The 20,191-nt window shown below is 43.7% G+C and overlaps 2 protein-coding genes and 1 long non-coding RNA gene across 4 annotated transcripts; all 3 read left to right on the forward strand.

Moving 5' to 3' along the window:
• The first annotated feature begins 5,375 nt into the window (after positions 1–5,375).
• On the forward strand, positions 5,376–6,311 carry LOC124704214 (syntaxin-related protein KNOLLE-like). Its single transcript, XM_047236454.1, has one exon. It carries the CDS (start codon positions 5,376–5,378, stop codon positions 6,309–6,311), a length of 936 nt encoding a protein of 311 aa, XP_047092410.1.
• Positions 6,312–9,715: 3,404 nt separating this feature from the next.
• On the forward strand, positions 9,716–11,530 carry LOC124704216 (wound-induced basic protein-like). Its single transcript, XM_047236456.1, has 2 exons — positions 9,716–9,867; positions 11,278–11,530. Exons 1-2 carry the CDS (start codon positions 9,794–9,796, stop codon positions 11,348–11,350), a joined length of 147 nt encoding a protein of 48 aa, XP_047092412.1. The 5' UTR covers positions 9,716–9,793; the 3' UTR covers positions 11,351–11,530.
• Positions 11,531–14,906: 3,376 nt separating this feature from the next.
• On the forward strand, positions 14,907–17,182 carry LOC124704217. Of its 2 annotated transcripts, XR_007003507.1 has the most exons (4): positions 14,907–15,008; positions 15,549–15,697; positions 16,008–16,258; positions 16,923–17,180. It is a non-coding gene; the product is annotated as an uncharacterized LOC124704217 (long non-coding RNA). The 2 variants fall into 2 exon arrangements; XR_007003508.1 differs by having other exon boundaries at positions 14,921–15,697; positions 16,008–16,254; positions 16,923–17,182.
• The last annotated feature ends 3,009 nt before the right edge of the window (positions 17,183–20,191 follow it).

Raw genomic sequence — 20,191 nt, forward strand, 5'->3', positions numbered from 1 at the left:
GGCGGGCGGTACGATCAACCGCGCTCGCACCGACGATCGTTAAGACGTATGGTGTAGTTTCGTATTTTAGCCACCACTTCTTCATACGAACTCCGATTTGGGTGTTCTACGGCTTATTGGACTCGTATGGAAGAGAGATACAACACCATGGTCTTAGATCTTTAATATGAGATGATGAAAAAATACAACTTACGCCTCATATGGCTAAGTATGGTGCCGACAACTTTTCCATATTTCCCTTTCTCAGATCCTCTTGCCTTGCTTTATCCATAATCATCCATAACACCTACACACAAGTTGCTCATCAAAAAACACCTACACACAAGTAAAAAACAAGGAAAATTAATAAAATTCTAAAACTAGTAGTTGTGCAATTCTCATATGAAAATGAATGAGAACTATTAATTATGCAAAATAGGCATAGTTGTAGTTAGATAGAGCATTAGATGAGTGGATGTATGAATATTTTGTAAACTTAAATATGGGTCATAATTGCTCTCAGCGACGGGGATAAATTCTTGCTGGCAATAGGATCTCCATGTCGCTCTCAAAATCCTTGATCCTCGCGGCACCGGAACTCCATCGACATCCGATCTTGAGCAACTCCACTTAAATATGTCGCCTCCTCTCAGCTCGTGGTGACAACCGGTCAAGCACAGGAAGAGCCCGAGGTAGGAAAGAATCATGCAGGCAGAGGCCAGTGAGGATTTGGTGGGGGAATGAGGCCTCACCGTGCCTCGGCTCCCACCCGAGAGAGATGAAGAGGGGGGTGGGAGGCCAGAGTGTTGCCTGTCGAGGTTGTCCACCCCATCGGGAAATCGCCAGCATGGGAAGCGCAGGGACGGCTAGACATGTATGGCCGAGACGATGAACTAGCCAACATCGGAAACGAGGCCGATGTGGTAGGAACCGGCGGTACTGAAAGAATTTGTAGGCGGGGGTGAAGAAGAATAAAAAGGACGACAACCATGGGAGCTTGGACAAGTGAAAGGACACAGATGTCGCCTAGAGGGGGGCGTGAATAGGCGATTTAAAACTTTTACGAGATGGGATTAACAAATGCGGAATAAAACTAGCGTTTACTTTGTCAAGCCCAAAGCCTATATACTATGGTTCACCTATGTGCACCAACAACTTATTCTAAGCAATGGTTCCTCTATGTGCACCAACAACTTATGCTAAGCAATACAAGCAAGTATGTGATAGCAAGATATATATAACTTCAAGCACGATGGCTATCACAAGGTAAAGTGCATAAGTAAAGAGCTCGGGTATAGAGATAACCGAGGCACGCGGGAGACGATGATTTATCCCGGAGTTCACACTCTTGCGAGTGCTAATCTCCGGTGGAGAGGTGCGGTGGCTTAGTGCTCCCGAACGCCACAAGAGGCTCACCTTGAGGTGTGGTTGCTCGATGCACACCAACGCCACAAAGGCCTCACCCCAAGATGCGGTACTCACACCACACACCGAACGCCACGAAGGCGCCTCACCTAAATCTCCGGTGACCCTCGCCACAAAGGCCTAGGTCACGGTTCCACTAAGGGATTTCCTTCGAGGCGGAAACCGGGCCTTACACAAAGCTTGGGGCACGCATCCACAACTTAATTGGAGGCTCCCAAGAAATCGTCACAAAGGCCTCCAAATCCGTCTAGGGTTCCAAGAACCCAAGAGTAACAACTTTCTTGCTTTCACTTCCACGAATCACCGTGGAGAACTCAAACCGATGCACCAAATGCAATGGCAAGAACACCACAAAGATGCTCAAGTCCTTCTCTCTCAAATTCCAACAAAGCTACAAAAGCTATTGGGGGAATAAGAGAGGAAGAACAAAGAGGAGGAGGAACACAAAATTTCTCCAAGATCTAGATCTAGTGGATTCCCCTCACAAAGAGAGGGATTTGATTGGTGAAGATGTAGATCTAGATCTCCTCTATCTTTCTCTCAAATAGATGCAAGATTCATGGGAGGGAGAGGGAGATAGCAAGCTCAAAGAAGGTCAACAATGGGGGCAAAAACGAGCTCAAACGGATGGGGAACTTTGGGGAAGAAGACCCCCTTAAATAGGGCAAGAGAAATCTGCCCGTTATGCACAAAACTCGTCAAAACCGGAACTTCCGGTCATATGGGGCGGAACTTCTGCCCCCGGAAGTACCGGCCAACTTCCGGGTGAAGTCGGGCGTCCCCGGAATGCTTACAGTATAGTTTCTACGTGCAGATTCGTCATTTCCGGAAGTTCACCGGAAGTTGGCCGGGAACTTCCGCCCTACTTCCGGCCAAAAAACTGCTTCACGAAAACTTCAATAACTTTTGCATCCGGACTCCGATTTTGATGATCTTGAGCTCGTTTCGAATCTAGTAAAAAGCTCTACAAGATCATGCATGGAACCATCATAGTCCAGTAAGGTAGGATAGAAACAAATGGATAAAGGTTTTACCTATCTATAAACAGCAAACCGGTAAAACCTCCAATATGGAAAATGCAACAACTTGAGTTAGGAAACTCGGATTTAGGTGAAACCAATTTTGTTGTAAAGAAGATGACAAGAGATACCACACAAAGAGTGAAAGGCTTAAGAACAAGTGGGGTAGGTTTTTCTATGTATTTTAGGGTGAAACCTTTCAATACGAGAAACCGAGAAAAACTCCAATATCGAAAATGCAACAAGTGATTCATGCGGAATCCGTTTTCGATGAACTAGAGCTTGCTATGGAAATAACCACAAGCTCTAAATCACCACATGGATAAGATCCAAATAACAACCAAGAAATATGATGCAAGGATGCAAAGGTTTGAGCTCTCTCCGAACGATACGATCGAGTTACTCACTCGAGAGCCCTCTTGATAGTACGGCAACTAAACTATAAACCGGTCTCCAACTACACCATGAGACCTGTAAGAAAGAAACCCTATCAAGAGCAAACCTTAACCTTGCGCGTTCCTCTTGAGCTCGATGAAGACGATCTTGATCACAACAAGATGGAACGCCTTTCTTGATTGTGCTTGCTTGATGAAGTCTTGTGGATTTCTCCCCCATAATCCACCATGGGCCGGGAGAGCATTTTCTTCGGCACATCTTCACATATCCATGATCACCATATGGATGGCAAGCTTCAAGCAAATGATCTCTTAGACATGGCTCATCTTGAACTTGCATTTCATTTCTTTATTCTTCATCATGTTGATGTCTTGAAGTTAACTTCGAGGGATCACTTCATCTTCATCTTCAAGACATACTTGATACTTGATATCCTTCATTAATTTCTTCTTAATGCAACCTTGAAGCCAACATATGGTTCAATCATTGCCTATGGACAACACCTACAAATATAACTCAATGCAAACATTAGTCCATAGGGATTGTCATTAATTACCAAAACCACACATGGGGGTCCATGCACTTTCAACAAGGGATTCGACGTGAAAAATAATGGGAGGAGAGATGAGGTGAAGGCTCTAGAGAGATGGTATGTGTCCATAGACAAAAAGAAAAAGGAGGCTTACAGGTAACCCATGCGAGTAGACATAGGGTACATCACCACTTTAACCGCCATATCGATCACGGACCGTAGAGAGAAAATGAAAAACCACACATAGAGGATAATGAAACCGACCGACGGTCTGTGTGAAACCAAAAACAAATAGACAAAATAACCAGCGGATAGATCGCATTGACAATCAAATGCATGCCCCACATTGATGCACCTTTTCAGGACCATAGCTGACATCCACACCAGCAACACATAAAAGAACACCACCTTGATCCAGGCTCTAGGAAAGAAATAATGCAAATACATACACCTGTCAGCACCATATTAGCCTTAGACTACAGAGCAAATGGTACATATCATAAGCATACATAATAAATCCAAGATGAAAATCAAACCGGTTAGAGAACCACGTGTCGCACCCTCGTTAATCCCCAGTTGATCTAAAAAAATCAAGAATCTAAGAAAATTGTGATCTCTTCAACTTTAAGAACGGTATGTATGTGTTCCACGCGTTACAATATAAATTCTATCTTATTTGGCATTGTAGTTCAGTTGAAAGCATTGGCTCGGTGCACGAAAATTGATCATCTCGTCGAAGCTAACTATAACTCTAGGTGGCTTGTAGACGATCTCATGTCCACGGTGAATAAGTTGATGCAACGTCCTAGCGGACCTGACATCCGTACATGATATTGTGACATATGCCTGGGTGACGAGCAGATTCACATATTGACACGACATAAGAAGATGCCAACGTCGACTGTTGACGAAGCATCTCCATGCCATTTTGTCCTCAGTGTAGCATGGGGCCCACCGCCCTTGCTGTTGCTTCTGATGGTCAAGCGTAACCTTTCCAGCCCGGCCCTTTGCTGGGTCAAAGACGCCTATGTGGCTTACACCTTCAAGTAGTGCGTTGTGGTTGTGTGCCATGTCATCCTAACAAGCAAATCCCATCCGATAGAGATGGTAAATTCTTAAGGGGGCTAAAAATTGGATACAAAGTAGCTTAAAATAGGGTAATATGGAAGAATTTCACATAATTGGATATATCCACACCTATAGGCATATTATTCTTATATATATTTAGTTTTAAATATTGTTCATTAGAATTAGGGTATACCAAATAATCAACGGAGAGGATTGTTTAGCATATTACGATGAACGATATCTTCCTTTTCAGTATTTAATAGTATAAATAAGTAAATGCTCGTACTTACGTTACGAGCGACTCAAGATAAATCCTATCCTATTCAGCATTGCTATTCAATTCAATGCATGAAGGAAAAAATAATCATCTCATCAAAAGTAGCTGCAAATTCAGGTGGCTTGCATGCGATCTACCGCCAGTGAACAAGCGAGTCCCATCTAATAGAAGCAAGAAGTTCCTAAGAGGGATAAAATTGGATACAAAATTGCTTAAACAGAGCATTATGGAAGAATTTTCACATGATGGGCTAAATTGTGTCACAAAAATGCCAAAGAAAAAAGGTAAAAGAAAGTCGTGGCATAATTTATTATGGCAGTATTAATGGCCACATATTTTTGTAGAGAATAGCCCTGATTAGCATTAATTAAAATTAAAGAGTGGCCACTGATTTAAGAAGCGAGCAGATATCCCAAGCTCCCGTGCCCAGAAAATTCAGAATACTGCCCAAAAAGTAACGACGAGATCTTAATTCCTTGTAGCCGTTGCAGCGGGATCCCACACCAACGGCTCTATTCCCCCCACCGCCCGCTCCACGTTGACCGTTCCGTCTCCACCTTTAAAACCCCCGCTCTCATCTCGCCCCAAATCCCCACTTCGCTCCTCCTGCACACCAACAAACAGATCCATCCGCTTCCTCTCCGACCACCGCCAAACCCTACAGGAGAGAATCGCCGCCATGAACGACCTCATGACCAAGTCCTTCATGAGCTACGTCGACCTGAAGAAGGCGGCGATGAAGGACCTGGAGGCGGGCGACGGGACCGAGCTCACGGAGGCGGGCGGCGCCACCGACGAGCGCCTCAAGGGCTTCTTCGTCGAGGTCGAGGTGGTCAAGGAGGAGATGTCCGCCATCCGCGACGCGCTCGCCCGCCTCCACGAGGCCAACGAGGAGGGCAAGTCGCTGCACCAGCCCGACGCGCTGCGCGCCCACCGCGGCCGCGTCAACGCCGACATCGTGGCCGTGCTCCGCCGCGCCCGCGAGATCCGCGTCAGGATCGAGGCCCTGGACCGCGCCAACGCCGCGCAGCGCAGGCTCTCCGCCGGCTGCGGCGAGGGCACCACCCTCGACCGCACACGCACCTCCGTCACCGCCGGCCTCCGGAAGAAGCTCAAGGACATCATGCTCGACTTCCAGGCGCTGCGCCAGCGGATGATGGCCGAGTACAAGGACACCGTCGAGCGCCGCTACTACACGCTCACCGGGGAGGTGCCCGAGGACGAGGTCATCGAGCGCATCATCTCCGAGGGCAAGGGCGAGGAGATCATGGGCGCCGCCGTCGCCGAGCACGGCAAGGGCGCCGTGCTCGCGGCGCTGCACGAGATCCAGGACCGACACGACGCCGCGAGGGAGGTCGAGCGCAGCCTGCTCGAGCTCCACCAGGTGTTCCTCGACATGGCCGTCGTCGTCGAGTCGCAGGGGGAGAAGCTCGACGACATCGTCACCCACGTCGACAACGCCAGGGACTACGTCCACACCGGCAACAAGGAGCTCGGCAAGGCACGCGAGCACCAGCGCGGCAGCCGAAAGTGTCTCTGCATCGGAATCATCCTGCTGCTCCTCCTCATCCTCATCGTCATCGTCCCCATCGCCACAAGCCTCAAGAGATCCTAAATTCGTACTAGTAATTCGCAAGGAATGAAGGGCACCACCGGAAACGTGTGACGATGATCATTTAGACACCTGCAGTTGTGTCTATGTTGTTTCGATTTCTTCGTACTCTGCTACTTAGTAGTTATTCGTTAATTTCTTTTTCTGCCCCAATGTTGTTCTGTGTATCGTCAGGATTTATCTGATGATGAATAGTAATACTATCATCTATCTGTTCCGTTAAGCCTTGAACTGCCGATTGATTCTTGAATCTGTGCATAAGATGACATTTGGTAAATTAAGGCAAATCAATTGGTTGTATACTTGTATCTTCTGAACATATCTGATACATTGTTTGCCTGTGTTAATTTGTCATATGAGACAGCAGTACTTGCCAATTGGTGATATGAGATTTGGTGAATCAAGGATTGCCAATTGGATGATACATTTTTATGTGCCTCTGTTAATTTGGTAATTGAGATTCAGGTTGCTGTATCTTCTGAATTCATGAGATAGATCTTCTCAACTCATGACTGTATCTTCTGAACTCATTGTTCATAGTACAACAGTTCACTTGTGCTAATTTATTCAAAGAGAATCAATTAGCTGTATCTTCTGAACTCATGACTGCATTTCAGAATTAATTTGTTGTAGTTTCTGAACTCATTGTTCATAGTACAACAGTTCACTTGTGCTAATTTATTCAAAGAGAATCAATTAGCTGTATCTTCTGAACTCATGACTGCATTTCAGAATTAATTTGTTGTAGTTTCTGAACTCATGACTGCATTCGTTAAATGATGAGGAATTAGCTTGCTGGTATCTGATGTTGTGATCGGATTGATATCACCTTACATTCGTGCCTCGATGCAATGGTCCTGCCTGCTCCAGCGTGATACATTCTTTGCCTATTTAATTTGTTATTAAAGGGAATCAATCGGTGTATCTTCTGAACTCATGACTCCATGATGGATTCTTGATACTACTACTGTACTACAGTATGCCTGTGTTAATTTTTTTAGATGTCTGTGTTAATTTGTTAAGTGGGAATCAATTAGCTGTATCTTCAGAACTCGTGAATGCATGGTTGATGCTTCACACATTGTTTGCATGCGTTAATATTTTCAATGATGGTAAATTAGTTAACTGGCATCGAAACTGGTGTTGTTCCCACATTGATATCATCGTTACATTCGCACCTCAGTGCTGCTCCAAGGCCAAGAGTTGATCTTCGCTGTTCATGGTATGAAGGATTTGAAATTTTCAGTTATTTGTGAGATATGGATTTGTTGTTGCTGTACTTTGCAGGTGTATTGTGTTTGCTGCTGGTCCAGAATGCTCTGTGGTGTTAGATTCAGAGCCTAATCACTGTATGTCTGTACCCCAATGATCCGGCCTCCAGGTACCAGCACTACAAGATAGGCAAGCAGGGTTTCAGCCTCAGGTATCCAGTTTGTTTTGTCTCCGGAACATCCTTCAGGAGGACATTTTTGTTGGTGTCTGTACCGAGCCATCAGCCATACCTTGCTGGTGGGGGGAAGCACAGACAACAACAGAGAGGAGATTTGAGGTAGGTTGGTTTTTTCATTTCAAGAACCAATTGAATTTTCTCACTTGAGTGGATTCAGTTGAATACCATTATTTTGTCTTTGCTCTTGTCCCTGCAGTTGATAAGTGAACTGATTTGCAGTACTGAAGTTGACCATGTATACTGTAGAACTGCCACTTTCTTTTCAGTCTCGGATTTTCAGCTTGTGATAAGGTATTCCTATGATAGTAATACTTAGCATCAGTTCACGAGGAAGCCTGGTTTTCTGTGATTAATTAGCACAAAATGAATACAATATCTGATTAGTATCAAAATCATATTGGTAATTCTGTATTTTTAGTCCTGTTTTATGTAGTATTATAGGTAGAATCAGAATTCTGTCTCGGAATACAGATGCAGCTATCTAGCATCTTCGCTTCCCTTGGCAGAGGTTCATGTTAAGAAAGTAAAGAAACACTGGTTACTACCCTGGTGTAGCAGAGATAGATTTTTTTTCCTGGGGCATGGAAATGGAACGCTAAGAAACAGCAGTCCTACCCAAGCAGCGCGTGAGGTTTATGCTCTTGTTTGGCGATCATGATGTTTTTTTTCGTGGAAACGCAAAAAGCTTTGTGTTTCGATACATTGATAGAAAAGAGAGTTTTTACAAACCATACAAGCTCTAGGCGAGCCCTTATGACCACCAAAGGAGTGTTGCTATCAATCCTGATGTTTTTTTAGGGATACCAATCCTGCTGTTGACATAACAGTTGTTCATTAGTTTTTTTTTCTATAAAGAGTTGTTCATTAGTCACAACTCACATTTGTTTGGTGGGAAATTACAACTTAATTTCGGTGTCGATGTTCAGTGTTTGTTTAATACTTACAAATTGCCGTTGGATGAGAAATGTAGGCACATGATCGTCTTCAAACATGAAATCAGTGATATGGCGCATTTGCATCAAGCAGCCAAATATATAACATTTTGCACCAAAATGTACCCCTTCACCAAACGCTGATAGATCATGTGCCCATTCCTCCAAGTTCTCATATCTCCAATTTTCTTATGTCACTCATAGGATTTCCACTGATGATGTAGCACTACAACTGAGCTGGCATTCCATCATCTTTGGATCCATGTTATTGACATTGCAAAGTTAACAGTACAAAGCTAACTTATAAAAGTGTCACAATTGTTTTCAGAGAAGTACACATGACATGACATCACAGAGAAACCTACCATTGAAGCACACAACTTGAGTTACAACCCATATGTTATTAATAAACCAAGGTATAGCAGGTAAAAATATTTAGTTGTACTGAACACTGTTGTCAAATGGTGCCTTCATGGCAGTATGCCATGGACACATAGCACTAAAATGTTAAACTCGTAGGAATGTAATGCCATATATTTGACACCTACACGAGAAGACCAAATAGATAATACAATGAAACTACTAACTACTAAGCCAAAATTACCATGATTAGTTTCAGTGGAACTACTGAACAAATACGTAGATAGGAGGCCCTCAGAAATATGTACGCTGGTAAAAAAAGCACTTCCCGTTTCAGGTAGTAGATGAATTACTTCGTGTTGAAGTGCTTGAGCCTAAAATTAGTTGGACATCGCAGCGCAGCGGAGGCCTAGGTTCGCCAGTCGCCACCGGAGCCTCGATTCCCTCGATGCCTATCCTGCGCCTCAGTTCTTTCTGTTCCAATTTGGGAGCTATGTGAAGGGGACGTGAGAGTTATTCTTTGACTTAGACGAGGTTCTTTTCGCAAATTTCAAAGGCACGGGATCCATCCTGCACCTACGTTTCTCATCCAACGGCTCGCCGAGACCCAGTGCAGCACAACCCCTCGCCAAGAGCTACAAAGCCACCCAGAAAATCCCCTCCCACCCTCAAATCGACAGCCCCCATCTCCCACAAACCCTAGCCGAGCTCCACACCGGCGGCGGCGAAGAAGAAGAAGCAAGATGATCTACGACGTGAACTCCCCCCTGTTCCGCTCCTTCCTCAGCCAGAAGGGCGGCCCGTCCTCCGACAAGAGGTAACCTCTCCCTATTCCCCTTCGCAACCCCGTCTCGATTCGGCTCCACCAGCGGTTCTTTCGTGCTGATTACTGCGATGTGAATACCCTTAGAGGGACCGTGTTTCTTGTCGATTTGTGCCGGATCTCTCATCAAGAGATGTGCCGTAGGTTCCGATTTGTTTGCCATAGAAGACGGTATGATTACGGGGCGAAGTTCATTTCTTCAGTAAGCGTCTCGACGATTGGTACATGCTAGACTAGCTTGGTCCGTATAGGTGGTGTAGGTTGTCGATCCATAGAGAAGTGAAGGCGTGTTTGGGGATTGCTAGTATGCATGAAACAAACTGGTCATAACTGAAAACATGAAGAATAATCTTGGATTGCTATATGAGAAATTGTGTTGTTTGAGGATTTTTTTTTTACTCGGAGGTTCAGTTACAGTTATTGGAGAGGTCTTCTACCCTTTCCTGGAACTTGCGGTGTTTCTTAGCACATACAGCACTTGTTTGGTTGCAGCAACTTATTATCTTGATGATTGTATTACCCGTTTCCTGGAACTTGGGATGTTTCTTAGCAGACAGCAATCGTTTTGTTGCGGCAACTTATTATCTTGATGATTGTAGCACTTGTCAAAATTAGCTTGAAAACAGATACAACTGTTTGCAAAACATAATGTTGCTGTAATCGTGTTATATGAATACATTGTTCTAATTTAGATGGCAAGTCTCCTAGCCCTAAGTATGAGTTATTGAGTGCTCCTGTAGATATTTCTTCTGTTCTTGGAATTCAAAATGGCTGGCCATTCATAAATAACTTCATTGTTAGCCTGTTATATGAGGAAACTGCTGAGAGATCAAAAAAGCTTGTCTATGTTGTAGGGGTTGTATAAATGTCTTTTTCAGCTGTCTATCCTAAACGAACCCACATGATAGTCTTGTGATTGATAGTGTATATGACTACACACGTACAATGATACAGCGCCTTCTTGTACTCAGGAAACTGGGTTTTTTCTTAACGATTGAACAGTCAAATGGCCTGTGTTCCCTAATCTTTTGCTGGGTTATGTTTAGGTGGTCCCTCCAACATACTTGGTACTCATGAACAGTTGCAACACATTTCTGAAAGACCCGTTTTCACTTAAAGAAATAATGGTTCAGTGTTGAAACATGCATTTTATTTTGTTGAACTCTGAGGTATTGCTTTATTACCTTGGAATGCATGTTAACGAATGAAATTTGCTGTTTTCTATCCTGTCATTTTAAGGCTTTTGTTTCTTTATTGTGTGTGCAAGCATAATCTAGCCAATACTTTTGTTGTGTTTCCTGGGGCTTAACATGAAGCCAACGTGATGGCTGCTGAATTCAAGTGTTACAAGTCTCTGAATGTGTGTTGTATTTGTTTTTGACCCTCCTGCCCTATTGATGACAGGAAAATGGAAGAGCAAAAGCCAAAGGACCAGCGGTTCAAGGCCAACGAGAACAAGCCTGTGATGAATGAATGAGCACTGTCTGAACAGTTTGCTGCTTTGCAAGGAATAGTTGCCAATCATGTGACTCCTATGTTAAAACATATTCTGAGCTATCTAAGTTGTTTTAGCTGAACATTCTGTGTGAAATGTTAAGTAAGGGCACTTTTGTTGCGTGATCTGTTATGGCATGGATATCATACCCTGTTTGCTTGATGGCACTGCCTCTTGAGCTTTTTCATGCATGTCAATTGATTTGCCCCTGTGAGGCCCTTGGTCTCTTTTTCAGGATGATGGATTTACAGCATTGAAAAAAATTGCCTGCATTTTTATCTCATCTTACAACATTCGAGTAACTTAATGTATTTTTTTTGAACAGGGGAAGGCCCAGAAGGGCCTAGCTGCTTTCATTCATGTCGGTGGGGTACAAGTTACAGAGGAATCCAAAGAAAAAGCAAAATACAAAGCAGTCCTCACAAATTGCAAAAAGGACCCTACGAGAGATTACAAGAAAAGCAATCGGGCCCAGCCACTCCACCACCGTAACTCGATCTCCTACTCCGGCCACCCTCAGCAGCTCCGGGGACGCAACCACTTGGAGCAGCGAGAGCGTTGAACGCCGGCTGGAAATCATCGAAGGGCCTCCTCCAAGGAGGTTGATCGGATACCCGACGCACCAACAACGTCAAGGCTCGGAGATGCTGCCGCCGGCACTTTGAGTTGGTCGGCTGCAGAAAAGCAACCAAGGATGAACTCCGACGAATTGCAGCACATGATTTCCCCGATTCCTTCCGGAACCGAATCCCACCATGCCGAACCTCTCAATCCCTCGCCACCCCGGCAGGCCGGAAGGAGAAGAAGGACAAAGGAACTCCAGCCAAAGAAGAGAATCACCATAGCCCGCTTATTGAAGAAGGCTTCACCGGACCCGCCATGCTCGCCCAACTTCCACCTTGAAAGCTTGACGCGAGCTTCACTAGTGAGCGACCGGCGCCGCGGGAGAGCACCAAGTCGACGAGCCTCCGGTAGTTGGAGAAGACGGCCTTATTGATGGAGATGTCTCGCTCCGGGTTCGTCGCAAGCGACGGCTCCCGCCACCGGAGCGAGGCCAACGAAGAAGATGAAGCGAGAGAGTGCGCCCGATCCGGCCGATGGGATCCGGCGACCGACTCCAAAACGCCATAAAGGACAATACACAAACACTAAAACTACTAGTATCTACTCTGGCGCTGCTCCATGTCCAGCTCCGGCCGGCTAATCCGGCGGAGAGGGCACCGGAGAGGCCCAACTCACGGTGGAAAACTCTCGATCTACTGTTCCTCACTGAGAGAGGGGAGGGGGAGAAAAGCCGCCGGTCGCGTGCACGTCACATGTAGGTGCCGAGTAACTTAATGTATGATCCTGTCGTTGTGTAGTGACATATATTCCCTACATCCCATTATATATTATGTTATTAGAAACAATTAACCCACATATTGGTTGGAATAACATCTTATATTACGGGAAGGAGGGAGTAATTATATAATACTATATATTATAGGGTAAGGGCATGTACAATGGTAGAGAAGGCATGCCTTTCCTTACCCCGCCACATCAGCTAGAGAAGGCATTAGATATAAGTCATACAATGCATTATCTCTTACAGCCTTCTCTAGCAATTAATATGAATAATTAAATTTTGGTAGGAAATTTGTTGCTAAGGGAAGACATATGTGATACAATGGAGAAATAGTCTTCCCTTATTTTTTAAGAGATGATCCCTTAGCTAAGGGAAGACAACCTTCTCTCTCTTTATTCTCTCTCCTCCAACTAAGCAAAAATCCGACATGGCATCTCAAGGGAAGGCTGACATCACTGCATTGTACGTGCCCTAACAAACTTCTTTTTTCTGCCAATTTTGAGCCTATTTTACCTGACCATGCCGTGTTGACACGTGTCTACAGCTGTGGTTGAATTCTGCTGTTATTTTCTCGCGTGCAGTTTTGGTGGCACCTTAGAATTTACATTTGGCTGGTTCCTATCTTTTTGGTCACATAGTGCTGGGTTTCTTTCTAGTTTGGGTGTGTGTAGCATTTTGTTGTTTCTGTGTCAGTGTCTATCCCATCCTCTTCGCACAGTTTTTTTTGGTTCTGAAAAGTTGCCACGTACATGTCTGGTGATTTCGGTCAAAGCGGTGTCCATATTTCCATGCGGAAAGATCGAGCTGATCTATTTTGCCCCAACCTCTTCTTTGCCTCCACGTCTACCTTCTCTATCATCTCCCCGCGCGGCGGCGTACGCCTCTCTCTCTCTCTCTCTCTCTCTCTCTCTCTCCTGAGGCAGTGAGCTTTGCAACCCCCCTCTCCTTCCTAAGGCGTTGCAGACAACCGGATTGGAGTGGTGGCCGTGCCTCACCGCCTTGGTTCCTGCATCTTCCTGGCGGCCGGAATCGGCCGGAACCGACATCCGCGCGTTCACAGCTCCTGGCAGCCACGTCAGCCGCCTGCCGGTGCGTCCCTGCCTCCGCTGCCAGATTCGGGCTGCACGAGGAGCAGCGAGGATCCGGGCGAGCACCGCTGTGAGGGACCAGGGGCAGCAGCAGACGACCTTGGAGAGGACAAAGGAGCAGCAGCAGACGACCCTGTCTTGTTGTTCCGCCGCCAAACGGCGTCCTCTCCGTGCCAGCCACAAACCTTTGGAAAGGTAAGAGATTCGGTGGAACCCTTTTCAGCCTACAATAATCCACTTGCTCTTCGTCCTTCCAATCCCCACAACTTACATAACATGGTGTATTTTTAAAATAATCAGTGAATAGATTGCACAGCTCGATGATGGCTGACCCATCAGAGAAAGATTGTGTGCGGCCAGTAATTTGAAGCAGATTCAGAAGACAACGTCGGCGAGGATGCAGAGGTGACAGACTATATTGCTGCCCTTACTACAGAGGCAAGTAACGCCCACCAATAAGCTCACCAATCAACTCTCTGCTCTATTTTCTCTCACGTTCAATTCATCAAAAAAGCCCGAGAAATTGGCTTATGTCTGACGTAGAAAGAAAAAGACAGTCTTCTATGGTCTGCAACGCCACAGGCGGCACCACAAAACGTTTGCAATAGGTCCATGTTCACTGCAGGTCAAATGCCAGACACAAGGTTCTCTTTTATCTTTACATGACCCTTTGTAGATGTTTCTCCATGTTACCTTCGCTGCCATGTACTAACTAGAGTGTTAGCCTATGAAACTGAGCGATGTTCCTCATGGGGAGGATTTGCATGTTGCGGGTTGTTTGTCCATACACGATAAATCTCAGGCAATCTTAATGGTATAATATAGCCCTTCTGTCTCTCACCATAACAGAAAGCATAATGACAAGGTTCTGAATATCTAACCTCCTTCCTTCATCATTAGCCCAAAGCATGGATACCTAGATCTGAATAATTTATACATTTGTCATTTTGGCATATACCAGCTTGCTAGATTGCTTGAGCCAATGGCAATAGTGTGTACCGTCATTTCTTTGTAAATCTGATGTCTGAATTAAAAACTGCTCCTAGATGAATAATTAAGCTGGCTGCATGTTTAGATGTAAAGAAGACTTCTTGGTTTTTTCTTGCAGGCCACCAGGGTTCTCTGCACCGGTGCATTGTTGGCTCTCAAGTTGCATCTCCTATCGATGAGCCCCATCCAATCTCCTATTAGTATAGTAAACTAAGTGGTAAGAGTGTAAGACGCTTGCCAGTTGGGTCGTGTGGCTTTTATAGTATGCGTACTACTTGATATTTATTTTTTGAGTTATGCATTTCCCTATATTTATTAGAAAACATTTGTATCTTTTAGTTTTTGCATCAATACTATATAAGTATATAGTGGCGAGTAATACCTGCCTGTTCTACATTAATTCTACATAAGCTCCGCTATAGCCTTTAAAACAGAGGTCTGTAAAACAGAGTAATACCTGCCTGTTCTACATTGTTTTACATGCCTCTGTAGAAGAATACATTACGAAATATTTGTATGTTTTAGTTAGTAACTTAGTATTATTCTCTTGATTTGAATCACAAGGTCTGCTCACAAATTATCTGTTTTTCACAATCGTGGGTAGTACTATTTCCATCTGAATGCAGAGAATAATTATTATTTGGCATCAATTAATGGTTCGTTTTTTTTTTGGATCTATTAGTTGGCTTAGGTTGTGCCTTTTGCCAGCATCCACTTTAATTAACTAATTTACATTTAATCTTTTGCGCTATTGGAGCTGCGATTTTGAAGACCAGCCATGTAGACAACCTATGTGAAGGATTTGTCACCTTGAGGATTTCAATGGAAGATCGTTATGTGTGTCGCTCGAATCAAGCGACCCAAGAAAATTTGTTCGAGCTAGAGTTCATTCTCATTGACCAGCAGGTACCTTCTAAATATTCAGACACTTCATTTAATTATTATCACTCACAAACACAATGCATGCAATTAACTTCAGTCATTTACCCCTTATCTGTCAATACCTACTATATTAGAAAAAAATAGTCTATGTGCACTTATGCTTTTTGGTCATCAGGCATGCCTGTACATCCACTTACTGCGCTTATATTTCAAGTGTCTGGCTTTCTGCAATATTTTCAAGGGATGCTAAATTTGCATCTGTTTATGAGCATTTAGTCTCGAAATTATTTTTTTATAGACGATATATACATTCAAAACTTAACCTATGTTTCAGGGCAACATTATGGAAGGTTGAAGGTTCAATATATAGGTCCAAGTCTTCTATAGTTTCTGCCACGCAGAGCAAATACAGGGCAACAGATCATCCATATAGACTCAAAAATACACAACGCACAGAGTTATCGATTCGATTCCTCAGCCTGAAACTTTCCTCTGTTCTGAGTATAAAGCAAAGTCATTTGATGCTCTGCAGTCAGGCACAGGGGACAATACCGTTCTGTGAGGTTTTCAATGAACTACATGTAAGTACAGTGCTCCGAAACATCTTGGATCGCCCGATTTTTCTTTGACGCCATTTCCTTCTACTACTTAAAATTGCTATATATCTTTTCTCGCTTTTTTAGTAAAATAAGTTAAATTGTTGTCCGGTTCAGTTAGCTAGATAAGGGGCTACTGTTTGGAGTACCAGTAAATGGTAGAAATATTTTCCCTCTTTTCGGATGAAAGAAAGTTGAAACGCCATTGAGTGGTTATTTTCTGGTTGCATCCAAGACTTCAAATTTGTTGTATTTGCTTGGAAGCATGAGCTGTTGATTTAGGAATTTAGTCAGCTCTACTCCATGTTATGTTTTTTTTTTTGGGCTCTGCTGCTTTCTGATTCTTAGATAATGGATAGGCAATGGATACATAATATAAGCGCTCCATTTCTTTTTTAGAATTCTAATAAATTCATTCTTTTGTTTCAGAATTAACTATTATATCAATCTAAGTTAGGATGAAATTTAAATCTGTGGATGCACATTTTCAGCGAACCAGACTTTGAATCATGTGCTAATCAATTATTTTGTCTGCCACTTCTATACCATGACACATCTTTGTCCATTGTTAGTTCAAATTTTAAAGTAAGCTTTAGGTAAATAAAATGTTTCAGCAGAACACAAGACATTAATTCTGAGCTTTTCTCCTGCAGCAAGCACCAAAATCTCACCTCAAGCAACATGTCAGCTAGCGTGAAAGAGAGAAGAAGTGGTGAAGCACCCAATTTGCTTTGAGATATCTATTTTTTCAGACCATGTAATGTGTTATCCTTCTACCTACCGATGTAGAAAGTATGAACCCTATCATTATGCCGTAATATCAAGTATAACCCCTGTTCATAAATATAAGATGGTTTGGTAGGCTACCTAGGTTTGCTATTTCATTGATGTTTTGAAGCATCTATAACCAAGGTGAGATTTTCAGTTGGTTTTCTGTTAGCCTTAGACGCACACATAAATTATCCCTGAATATGACGAGTATTCAAATAAATCATGATAAGGAGTTATGCGGCCTTTTTTTATTTGTTTCGAGTCGCTACCTCTAAACCTATACATTCTGGTCCATATACTCCCAATTCCATTGCTTGAGTTGTTTTACATCCATTTGCCCCTTTTCTTTTCCTTTTTTCTTGGAACATGTAAAGCTAGGCACATACCCGTTGAGTGAGTGCATGTTACAGACCGTTGGTTTTGAAGTAGGTGTACTGCGATTATGATAATGAACACCATATCTTTTATAGCAATTTTTATCTGAACAAGTATATATGTGGCATAACAAATTTATCCAGAAATGTATCATGGCGTTCATGCCGGAGACCAAGAAGCAAGATGTCAAGAGGCAGTGTAGTATAGAAATCTCATCAGCCAGATCTCATCAGCCGTTCTGTTATTTGTCTAAGGTCGCGCTTACGAAGAAGGTATCTGGGCAATGTCTTCTGCATATGCCTACACACGCTGTGTAGTGTAGAAATCTCATCAGCCATTCTGTTATTTCCTAATGAAGATTTACAAAAAAAAATACCATCAGCCAGCCACCATGGCGCGGCGTGCCGCCGCGCCGATCATTGCTAGTAGATATAACCTCGTGATTAGGAATCGTTCTTCCATTGCAAGTTGACTGCCAAACTGATTTAGTGTTATACTTGAGATTGAAATGCAAAATAGAGTTAGTTTCAGAAACTTAGCCTGGAAAGAACATACAGACAAAAACACGAGAGGGATAGAACATTTTATACAATGATGATTATTGCTGTAGGAAATGTTGCATTATACATTTCCCTGTGAAATAATATAAATAAAATAAAACTCCTTAAGATATATGTAGATGCCTGATTATGAGGGATAGAACATTTTATACAATGATGATTATTGCTGTAGGAAATGTTGCATTATACATTTCCCTGTGAAATAATATAAATAAAATAAAACTCCTTAAGATATATGTAGATGCCTGATTATGAAGATCTATAAAATTCTCGTTTCTTAGAAATAGAAGCAAAGTTTCGAGAGTGAAATAGTACCCTTCGGATGATCTTTTGAAGGCTCCCCTAGAAAAGGGGTCCTCATTTACTTGTCAAAGCTTAATGGTGGGGATGGATAAGTTCAAATGGGGATGCATTTGGAGAATTTGTAATAGAGCCAGCACTAATGCGTGGGCAGATGAAGGGAGTTTTTTACACCTGGAGGGGAGATCGTGATCAGCAATGTGGACGAGTTGATAGACTCTCACTATTACAAACTCATGGGACATAAAGGCGGTTCCTCTATCAGCTTGGGAGGAAGAAAACACGGATATTCACATGACATCACACAAAGAGCAAGATATTCGAAGTCAAGTCGAATTGCAATGAGAGAGATTAAGTATGGTAGAGAGGTCCCCTTGGCAAGCAGATTGGCCCTATCGATCAAAGCCATGATTGCTAATTGCTCGAAGGTGAAGAAGAATAACAAATGGATGCCAAAGATGGTTTGGACAAGATCATCAGATGGTCCGGTGAAGTTGAACACCGGTGTGGCACTAAACCTCGACTCAAGGAGGGAAACTTGGGTTCTATGGTCAGAGATTCTAGTGGACAATTCCTAGCAACCTTGTAGAGATTGATGGAGTTATTGATGTAGCCATAGGTGAGGAATAAGCTTCGCGAGACGGGCTTTGCCTAGTAGAACAAATTGGATGCAAGAGGATCTATATCGAAGCAGACTATCTAGAGGTTGTAAATGCTCTATTTGAACTTATCAACCATAAGATAGTGGGTGTTAAGCTTCATGCACTAGCCACTTGAACCAAAAGTCCGAACTGATGGAAAGGGCTAGGCAATCTACTTGTACACTTCACAACACCCCCACTCGCGTGTGACGGGAGAAGAGAAAGTCAACACGTGAAAGAAGAAGAGCACACCGAAACAGCGGTGGCTAAAGAGGGGGGCAACAGCAATTTTTAGGCTTAATTGCGAAAACCATGTAAGAGGGGGGCAACATCAATTTTTAGGCTTAATTGCGAAAACCATGTGAAAGCCAGGATTTGAACTCGATACCTGGGGCTCTGATACCATGTTAAGCTTCATGCACTAGCCACTTGAACCAAAAGTCCGAACTGGTGGAAAGGGCTAGGCAAACCACATATACATTTCACAACACCCCCACTCACGTGTGACGGGAAGACGAGAAGACAAGTCAACACGTGTAGAGAGGCAAAGAGGCAGCGGCGGCGACCGGGCGCGGGACGGCAGGGTGCCGGGGCGGACGGCGGCTGCGAGAAGAGGGGGGAGAAGAGATAATTTTTAGAATAAATTGTGCCCCACTCGCGTGTGACGGGGGAAGAGAAAGTCAACACGTGAAAGAAGAAGAGCACACCGAAACAGCGGTGGCTAAAGAGGGGGGCAACAACAATTTTTAGGCTTGATTGCGAAAACCATGTAAGAGGGGGGCAACAACAATTTTAGGCTTAATTGCGAAAACCATGTGAAAGCCAGGATTTGAACTCGAGACCTGGGGCTCTGATACCATGCTAAGCTTCATGCACTAGCCACTTGAACCGAAATTCCGAACTGATGGAAAGGGCTAGGCAATCCACATATACATTTCACAACACCCCCACTCGCGTGTGACGGGAGAAGAGAAAGTCAACACGTGAAATAAGAAGAGCACACCGAAACAGCGGTGGCTAAAGAGGGGGGCAACAATAATTTTTAGGCTTAATTGCGAAAACCAGGTAAGAGGGGGCAACAACAATTTTTAGGCTTAATTGCGAAAACCATGTGAAAGCCAGGATTTGAACTCGAGACCTGGGGCCCTGATACCATGTTAAGCTTCATGCACTAGCCACTTGAACCAAATGTCCGAACTAATGGAAAGGGCTAGACAATCCACATATGCATTTCACAACAGTGGGAACGACCATTTTGGATGAATATTGGCTAAT

Source organism: Lolium rigidum, chromosome 3, assembly GCF_022539505.1.
Source record: "Lolium rigidum isolate FL_2022 chromosome 3, APGP_CSIRO_Lrig_0.1, whole genome shotgun sequence".
In the NCBI taxonomy this organism is placed as follows: domain Eukaryota; kingdom Viridiplantae; phylum Streptophyta; class Magnoliopsida; order Poales; family Poaceae; genus Lolium; species Lolium rigidum.

Excerpts from the sequence above, each read along its gene's own strand:
- LOC124704214 (XM_047236454.1), top strand. The coding sequence starts at position 5,376 with ATGAACGACCTCATGACCAAGTCCTTCATGAGCTACGTCGACCTGAAG.
- LOC124704216 (XM_047236456.1), top strand. The coding sequence starts at position 9,794 with ATGATCTACGACGTGAACTCCCCCCTGTTCCGCTCCTTCCTCAGCCAG. Across the intron at positions 9,868-11,277 it reads GGCCCGTCCTCCGACAAGAG|GAAAATGGAAGAGCAAAAGC; the intron begins GTAACCTCTCCC and ends TATTGATGACAG.